The sequence below is a fragment of the Pseudoliparis swirei genome, chromosome 20 (genome assembly GCF_029220125.1).
Source record: "Pseudoliparis swirei isolate HS2019 ecotype Mariana Trench chromosome 20, NWPU_hadal_v1, whole genome shotgun sequence".
NCBI lineage: Eukaryota > Metazoa > Chordata > Actinopteri > Perciformes > Liparidae > Pseudoliparis > Pseudoliparis swirei.
Window position 1 is genome coordinate 3,879,407 of NC_079407.1, and position 9,261 is coordinate 3,888,667.

At 47.7% G+C, this 9,261-nt stretch overlaps 1 protein-coding gene across 1 annotated transcript in view; it reads left to right on the forward strand.

Moving 5' to 3' along the window:
- The window catches only part of numbl (NUMB like endocytic adaptor protein), a 65,759-nt gene that overhangs the window by 43,190 nt on the left and 13,308 nt on the right, over positions 1 to 9,261 (forward strand). The window contains exon 3 of the mRNA XM_056441158.1: positions 8,813 to 8,963. Coding sequence (XP_056297133.1) covers positions 8,813 to 8,963 — 151 coding nt within the window. The remainder of the gene's footprint in view (positions 1 to 8,812; positions 8,964 to 9,261) is intronic.

Sequence of the window (9,261 nt, forward strand, 5' to 3'; positions counted from 1 at the left end):
GAGATAAGGAGCTGGTGGTTCACAGTGTCAAATGCTGCAGAAAGGTCTAGAAGGATAAGGACAGAGAGGCTGCTCTAGCAGTGTGAAGCTGCTCAGAGACAGCCAGGAGGGCAGTCTCTGTCGAGTGGCCGGCCTTGAATCCAGACTGGTGAGGGTCAAGAAGGTTGTTACTGTGGAGATAGGAGGACACTTGGCTCAAGATAGCTCGCTCCAGAGTTTTGGAGAGAAAAGGAAGAAGAGAGACCGGTCTGTAGTTGCTGACTTCAGACGGGTCGAGGTGGGTTTCTTCAGGAGAGGGTTGACTCTCGCCTCCTTCAGAGAGTTGGGGAAACAGCCAGTTGAGAGGGAGCTGTTAATAAGATGGGTGAGGAAGGTCAGAAGGTCAGGAGCAATAGCTTGGAGAATGGGAGACGGGACGGGGTCAAGGGCGCAGGTGGGCGGTCAGCGGAGGCCACCAAGCTAAGAACTTGATTGGGAGACAGGGGGGTGAAAGAGGAAAGAGAGGGGGATGAAGAAGTTAGTGTTGGTGAGGTGATAGAAGATGGTTTAGTAAAGGAGGAGCGTATGTCGTCTTTGTAAAGTAGTCGACAAAGTGGCTCGGCAAAAGGGTGGAAGGAGGAGGGGGACAGGGGGGATCAAGGAGGTTGGAAAAGATAGAGAAGAGTTTTTTGGGGTTAGAGAAGGAAGACTGAATTTTGGTCAGGTAGAAAGAGCTTTTGGCTGCAGATATAGAGGAAGAGAAGGAGGAGAGAAGAGATTGATAGAAGAGTAACTCTTCCGCTTGATTCGTTTTTCGCCATTTTCTTTCCGCCGCTCGCAGGGTGGCTCTCTCGGCGCGCACCGAGTCCGACAACCACGGAGCCGGAGAGGATTTCCGAACCGGTCGTGTCTTAAAAGGACAAAGAGAATCAAGAGATGAAGACAGGGAAGAGAGGAGAGTGTCTGTGGCAGAGTTAGGCTGCATGAGTGAGAAGGAGCCAGTTGAGGGGAGAGCAGATAGGACAGAGGAGGCCAGGGAGGAGGGACAGAGGGTGCGAATGTTGCGGCGTACAGGTGCAGAGTCTGTAGATATGGGTGAGTTGTCAGTACCAGAGAGCGAGAGAGAGTCAGAGATGAAGAAGTGGTCAGAGACATGGAGAGGAGTTACAGTGAGGTTGGAGGTAGACCAGTTTCTAGTGAAAATGTAGTCAAGGCGGTTGCCGGCTTTGTGAGTAGGAGGGGAGGGACTGAGTGAGAGGTCAAAAGAAGACAGTAAGAGTAAGAGATCACATGACTTCTCTGTCTGGATGTTAAAGTCACCCAGAAGGATGAGCGGGGGGCCGTGTTCCGAGAAGTTCGACAGGAGGGCGTCTAGCTCTTCCAAGAAATCTCCCAAAGAACCAGGGGGACGGTAGAGAACAACAATGTGTAGTTGAACCGGATGAGTAACCGTCACAGCATGGAACTCAAAAGTCAGTGGGATAAAGAGTGGAAGCGAGTAGGGAGAGAAACACCATTTGGGTGAGATGAGTAAACCTGCACCTCCACCCTGACCAGAGGGTCTGGTGTGGCTGAAGGAGAAGGCCGAGGAGAGAGCAGCCGGGGTAGACGTGTTGTCTGGTGTGATCCAGGTCTCAGTGAGAGCCAGGAAGTCAAGCGACTGCTCCATGGCAAAGCCAGAGATGAAACCGGCCTTGCGGTTGGCTGACTGACAGTTCCAGAGGCCTCGCGTGACAAGGTGCTGGGTGTGAGTAGAACGGGTAGGAAGGATAACCGAGGAGGGTTCCGCACATGAATGAACGAGTCCTATAGTAACTACGAGTTGAAATACGCATGCTCTAGTCTACATGCTCTACAATGTAGAGCATGTAGACTAAGCATGCAGACTAAGCATGTAGAGCATGTAGAGTCTACATGCTCTACATGCTTAGTCTGCATGCTCTACATGCTTAGTCTACATGCTCTACATGCTCTGCTAATGAAAGGCTAACACACCTAGGGTCCTCAGCCAATGAGAAGGCAGCTCACTGGTTTCATTCTGCACTGAATTATTCATCTATGTTCTAAGAAAATATGTGTTTGCAGCACCGGTTCTGCTGTGTCTGTCAAAAAAAAGTATACAGTCGAGGAGCCCCCCCCCTCTCTCTCTCTCTCTCTCTCTCTCTCTCGCCCCCGGTCCAAACACAGGCACCTCTGGTTTATCTCTGCTACATCCTCTCCTGTATTATATCACAAACACAGACAACCTGTCTGTGAGAGAGGAAGAGAGAGAGAGACAATGAGAGATTAGGTGATAGTAAGAGTCCTTGCCCTTATTCGGGTCAGTTAAAGTCAGCTGGGCCCAAAAACTGGGTCATACATGTGTGTGTGTGTGTGTGTGTGCGTCTAGTGTGTCTTTGATTTAATTCTATTCACCGGGTGTTTGTATATGGCCTCATGTCAGCCCAGAGATGAGTCACCATCGACAGCAATTAGAGGAACAGACCATCTATAGGAGTTACATGGGTGTTTATGTGAGGGGGGGGGGGGCATGAAGCTGAAGATGCAAAGACGATAGGGAACTTGTATTTCCGTGTGCTGCGTCCAGGACTCTCTCTCTCTCTCTCTCTCTCGTGCCCGGGCCTTTATGGTGCTGATGGTGCATGAAAAAAACTAAAATATAAACACCAGCGCTACATTATGTCACAGACAAAAGATGGAGTGTGATCTGATTGTCGTGTGGAGGAAATCCAGTTTCACGGCCACAAGTCTTCATGAGGTGGAAGTCTAGAAGTCCGTCCCTCCATCTCTCAGCTAAACGATGGCGTGGAGATGATTGACTCTCACACACACACACACACACACACACACACTCACAGTCACACTGAACAGCCTCTCGCTGTGCAGCCAATCACGTCACAACTTGAATTCTAGAGAACAGAGAAGAGGAAACGGAGCTACACCGTGTCCATATAAAGTGGTCGGCTCAGTGACTAAGCCAAGACAATCCCCTGCACACACACACACACACACACACACACACACACACACACACACACACACACACACACACACACTGCTCTCGCGGTGTCCCCGATGCTCTACAGACATATGGCTTACCGTAATGCGAGGTGGCAATGACTCACCGTGTGTGCTTGTGTTACACGTGTGTGTGTGTGTCTGTGTGTGTGTGTTTTGCGACGTCCTTCCTCCGTCTCCCTCCGTGTCCGAGGTGTGCGTTTGAGGTGTGTGTTTTGTAAGCATCTGGTTGTGAAGAAGTGTGAGGGAGGAGTGTGTCTCGTTTTTGCCAAAAGAAATCTCTGAGCCGCTGTTGAACACAGAACATCTGGATCGGGGAGGAGCAGGGTGTGTGTGTGTGTGTGTGTGTGTGCGCGAATGAGCGGGAGAATGCCAAACATATCAATCAGAATCACATCTGGCAAGCACCAAACACAGCTGGACACACGTGAGTTCATGCAGTCTTAACATAGATTATGTGGAGGAGGGAATGTAGAGGTGAACACACACACACACACACACACACACACACACACACACACACACACACACACACACACACACACACACACAAACACAGGGTACGAATGCAGAATGAAGTCGTTATTAATTAACTTTAGTGAAAGCTGATAAACCGATGTGACTCGACTCTCGATCTGCTAACCGTTAAAAAACTTTAAAAAGTTGGAGCGGAAAAAACGTTGAACTATTTCATTAGTCTGGGAACGTTGGCGAAGATTCATCTGAGAAACCCATTTCCTCATATTCACGTCGCCAGAGCGGCAGACATGAAGAAGGGGAGGAGGAGGAAAAGAAGAAGAGAGGAGGAGGAGGAAAAGAAGAAGGGAGGAGGAGGAGAAGTAGGAGGAGGAGGAGAAAAAGAAAAAGAAGAAGAGGGGGAGGAGGAGGAGAAGAAGAAGAGGAGAAGAAGGAGGAGAAGAGGAGGTGAATGAGAAGGAGAAGAAGGAGGAGGAGGAAAAGGAGTAGGAGGAGGAGAAGAAGGAGGAGTGGGAGAAGAAGGAGGAGGAGAAGAAGAAGGGTGTGGGATGAAGGGCGGATGAAGGGAGGTGAATGACATCATAGGTCGTCTCTCCACTGCGATGCATCCCAGGTGCAGCTCAACACGTGTCTCTTAGCTCCGCCTCCAATCTGTGTCAGTGTCTCTTGACTCCGCCTCCCGTCTGTGTCTCTTATCTCCGCCTCCCATCTGTGTCGGTGTCTCTTGGCTCCGCCTCCCGTCTGTGTCTCTTGGCTCCGCCTCCCGTCTGTGTCTCTTGGCTCCGCCTCCCGTCTGTGACTCTTGGCTCCGCCTCCCGTCTGTGTGCTCGTGAGTGTCTTCGTGGGTTCATGGCTCCACGCTTGATTTATGATCTGTTTTCATGTTTCCGTCCCCGCGGCCCGAACCCCGCCGCTCCGTCTCTCTCCGTCTCTCTGTTTGCTTTCTTACTCATGCAGATGGTTCTTGTTGTGCGGGGGTATGCAGGGCCTTTGAACGTTGCATGCTGGGTAATGTCTCCACCCGAATGTTTCTCCTCATCAAAGACGGGTTGCTACCAGATTTCTGTTCCCGTCCCACCGAGCTGCTCGGCACCAGAGAAGCACTCACTGCAGTCTGGCTCTGTTCTTATTATTATGTCCACGCCAACACACATATCAGGACTTTACTTTGGACCACATGCCACATGTGTATATATAGGGAGTATTTCTCAGTTAAAGGGAAATGTTGACATTGGTTGGCTGGGAAGATTGACACCACTCTCACATCTCTGGAGTAAAGTTAAGTAAGTTAGCTTAGCTTAGCATAGCTTAGCATAAAGGCAGGCCACAGCGTTTTGTATCTAAAAAGTCCCTCCTCCATCAACTCGCGGAACATTTTTCGCTCCTTGAATGCAACACAACCCGTTAGTTAGGATTAGAAATAAATGACTTTGGGTTAAAATTATGATTATAAATTCAAAAAGAACATTTTTTGGGGGGGGTTTGTAAATTTGCATCCGACTGAAACCTCGACATTTGCAGCACCACAAAAAAAAACCTCAAAACTCAAAAGGTCTCGAGCCAGCGTCTGTTTTTTGTCCTTCGTGGGCTACTGTAGAAACACGACCCCGTGTAGATATACACACACACCTGTCCTTAGAAGAGAAAACATACATATTCAGCCAATCGATGCTCCCCGCCGTCCCTTTTGACCCACTCACAGTTCCTTTTTAATCAAACTGGATGACCGACGGCCGAGGAGAAGCATCTTCGTGGCGTCACGTTACTCATTTCCTCACCTCATGCCTTCTTATCTTGTTGATACATCCGTCACGTCGGGTGGACATGAGCTGGAGACGCAGCGGGCCTCACCTCACGTGTGCATTTTAGAATCATCGAGTTCAAAAAATAAATAAATGTGCTAATTGACAATGTGGAAAATGGCGTCAATTAGCATAATTGGGCCAATTAGCATAATTAGCACAGCATAATTACAGAAGAACGTTTGCGTGAACACCTCCTTGTCAAATAAAAGGCTCTAAATGCAGTAATCCATATTTTTAAACAGGGGTTATGAACTTTGTACATAAATACCTACGAGTCATGTCGGTGAGGTTTCGCTCTGAATCTTCGGACACTGGAAAAAATGTTGTATCTACCAGCGAAAGAACGTATTCTACGTTTGTGTAAGCTAGAAGGATTTCCAATTCTTAAATATGATGTCATGTGACTCCTCAGAGTGCCGGTCCCTTCCGGCCCCTGTACAGGACAGAGTGATGGGAAGTGTGTTCGGGTGAATGATGTTTGACATAATCTCCCTTGTGCTCCGAAGAGGACAAATCTAATGGAGCTAATTAGATTCCCTCCATGATAGAATAAAGAAATACATCTTTTGTTTGTGGGCATGAAGGTAACTTTCTCTTCTTGCTGCTCCAACGTATAAATGTCTGTCCTCCGCCATGTTGTGACTGAGCACACCTCGTTCCTCCACCCCTCCACTTCCTCCCGTCAGGGTTCACTGGTTCCCGTCAGTGTTTTGCTCGGCATCGGATATCCAATCAGTCGCTCGCCCGATCCCCCATATGAGGCCAGTTACAGGCCATCTTGTATTCCCTCACCAGCAGCAACTGTTCACTGTAGCACCACCATCCACCTCCCTTGTATTAGCCCTTCACACACACACACACACGCACGCACGCACACAAACGCACACACCTGCTGCCAGGCAGGTGCCAGTCGGGTGGCGCTCTGCCCAGAAATGACTGGGCACGAGCCTCGACATGTGTGGGGCTGCAGTGTGTGTGTGTGTGTGTGTGTGTGTGTGTGTGTGTGTGTGCGTGCTTGGCAGAGGACGCGTGCCTCACATGCCAGGAATGAGTGAAGCCACTCGAGCTGTTTCATTTGAATACTCGGCATCACCCGTGTGTGTGTGAGGGGGGGGGGGGGGCATCTAACAGCCTCTGGCCCCCATTACCAGTAACATAGCAGTGATTATGAGAAGTGATGTGTGTGTATGTATATATATATGTGTGTGTGTGAGAGGAGGTTTGGTCAGACCACAGCTCACCGATGGACATCACATATGTTCAGCGTGATATTTCGGGGCCTTTTCGCCCGGTTTTAACCAGGATGCCGATTCCCGGGGGCGCCGGACGGTAAGAAAACAGACATTCCTCACACGTCGTTACGCCTTTCTGTATTTACAGTCATTTTTTTAAAGTGAAGAACCGGCGCGGAGACTGAAGAAAAACAGGAGGAAATGGAAAAGTGAATTTTAAATGATGTCGTTCACTCATTCTGGATAGAATAACACAGGGCGCACGCGAGGATTTTTTTTGTTTATATTGCACTCCTGAGCTTCTGTTGAAGAATGGAAACAGTAATTATCATTTTTTTTAAGCAGGTCATGTTTAGACGGCGTCATGTTTCGTTGTGAATGGGGGAAATTAGCATCGCTAAACAGGCCAGCGGGCTGAATGGTCTAATTAAGCAGCACAGAGAGGAGGAGAGTGTGTGTGTGTGTGAGTGTGTGTGTGTGTGTGTGTGTGTGTGTGTGTGTGCGTGCGTGCGTGTGGCGCTCAGCATTCGCTCAGCGTTCTCGTTGTTTTCTTGGAGGGATGAGAGCGTCGTGTTCACTCTACCTGTGTGATTCCTCAATCAATGGAGCGTCGGGGGGAGGCAGCGGATCGTGGCGCCAATTATGAAAACGATGACTGGGTAACGAGCTTCGGCTAATCGATGGAACGCATCCCGCTTCGCTCGTAATCCCGCATGAAAACACAGGACGGTGCGGCCTCTCGGCTTTTTCTTTAAATTATTATAGCGTGTTGCATTTAATTAGCTTGTAACGAGCCGTTGGACTGAGGGGGAATTAATGTGTGTCTGCTTCAGCATATCATAAAGATAACACGCAGACCTTCAGGCCTTTGGTTCACACTTTATTTCAAAGGACCCACTTTAAAAAACTCAATACACAATAATCCTGATGTATACAGCGTGGGAAGAGTGACTTTGTGGATAAATGCACCATTTTTCAAACAATTTTAAAGAGGAAAACCAGATATTTTAAATACTTTAAGACTAATTTAGATTAATTAGATGCCTTTTAGGTGTTTTTTTCCTTCTTTTTTCTAAGTAAAACAAATAGAATGTATATAGCTTGTTCTTATTCGGTTAAATGTTAAAGCCCCATTATGTAGTTTTTCCCTTTTAGCGCCCCCTTCAGTTTTTGAGGTATTTAACGTTGATTGTTTGTAGTGTATGTGTTCATTTTGGGGGCTTGCAGATGCATTGAATTTGATTTAATATAATAACATTTGTGTTTCCGCATATGGACTGTGTGTTTTTCATTTACGACTATTTGAGCAGAGAGAGTTAACACCAGAATTCGCAGATCCGCCCATTCCCTTTTTTTTAGCGTATTGTACCTTTTCCCCTTGATTGAGTTGCTAAGGGCGAATGAAACAACATAACCAAAAGAATGACAACATTTAGTTAAGATGAAATACCGATGCCGTTTTCAGCCTATATATGTTGTTTTCTAAATGTTTGAATGTGGAGTACGTGTGATTGAATACAATATTGTTGACAACACCAAAAAGCTACATAAAAAAGCTACCCTTATACTGTAGCTGCGAGCGTGGAGTGGCACTATATGACATTGCGTAATCACTGCCAGAAAGCAGGTCGAAGTCCATCCGCCCCGGAGCGGGCGGCTCCAGAATCCTACATAGCGGAGTTATTTCCCCACAGACCCCCGATGGCAATGGCGGAGCCGCAAATCGCCATATTAAAAGTCATTGTAGCGGCACAATTTTTTTCAAGCTGTTATTTTAAGGTACAATTGTTACATAATGTTACTTTAAAGTAGGCTATGATTATCAGCTTTAACGTGAAGGTTCATGCTCCCTTGTGTGGCGGGAAGGTGTACTGCACGCATAAACAATCACTGCAAAACACGATGGGCCGAATCCGACGACATTATTTGGTTATCGACGTGATCACGAAGTTTAACGGCCCACGCACGAGTCAAGCTTGCGGAACAAGAGGTCAACGTTTATTTATTTGTGGTCTTTCGTAGTCACTTTAACCTTTTTCTCAACCCAACTGAGGAGACGTGTTGCCTTGACCCAACTGAGTTGTTTCCTGTGAAGACGGGAGTTTATTTTGAAAAGACTGGATGCATTAAATGAGCGGAAATTGACACTTCTTGTGTGTTTGTCATGTTTCGTAAGTTATACGTGGATACGTTGATGAAAGATGGAAGAAACTCTCATGAAATCTTCTTTGGCAACGGCCGCCGTCCCAGGTTGTGCTCCACCACTAAACCACCGGCTCGCTCCACTTCCTGTGTCCACAGTACCAGGGAGCACGTGACCCCGGAGATGAACAAGCTCCGTCAGAGCCTGAGGAGGAAGAAGCCCGCCTACGTGCCGGAGGCCAGCAGGCCGCACCAGTGGCAGGCCGACGAGGAGGCGGTACGCAAGGGCAAATGCAACTTCCCCGTCAGGGTGAGTATCCCCCCCCAAAAAAACCCAGAGACGACTGTCAAAAAGGTCACAAGGTCACGAATGAGGAGTGGCTTTACTCCGCGTATTTAGTGACTTTAACCTCGACGAAGAGGGCAGAGCGAAAAGGGAAAATGCCGGCCACGGATTTATCACTTCCTGTTTGGTTAAAAATATGGCGTACTGTTTCTTTAAAAACTCAAGACAACTGGTTTTGGATTTTTTTGAGGTACACCAAAATATTAAGCATTTAAAAATCCATCTTATTGTGAAAATACTGTATCCAAAATACACATATATC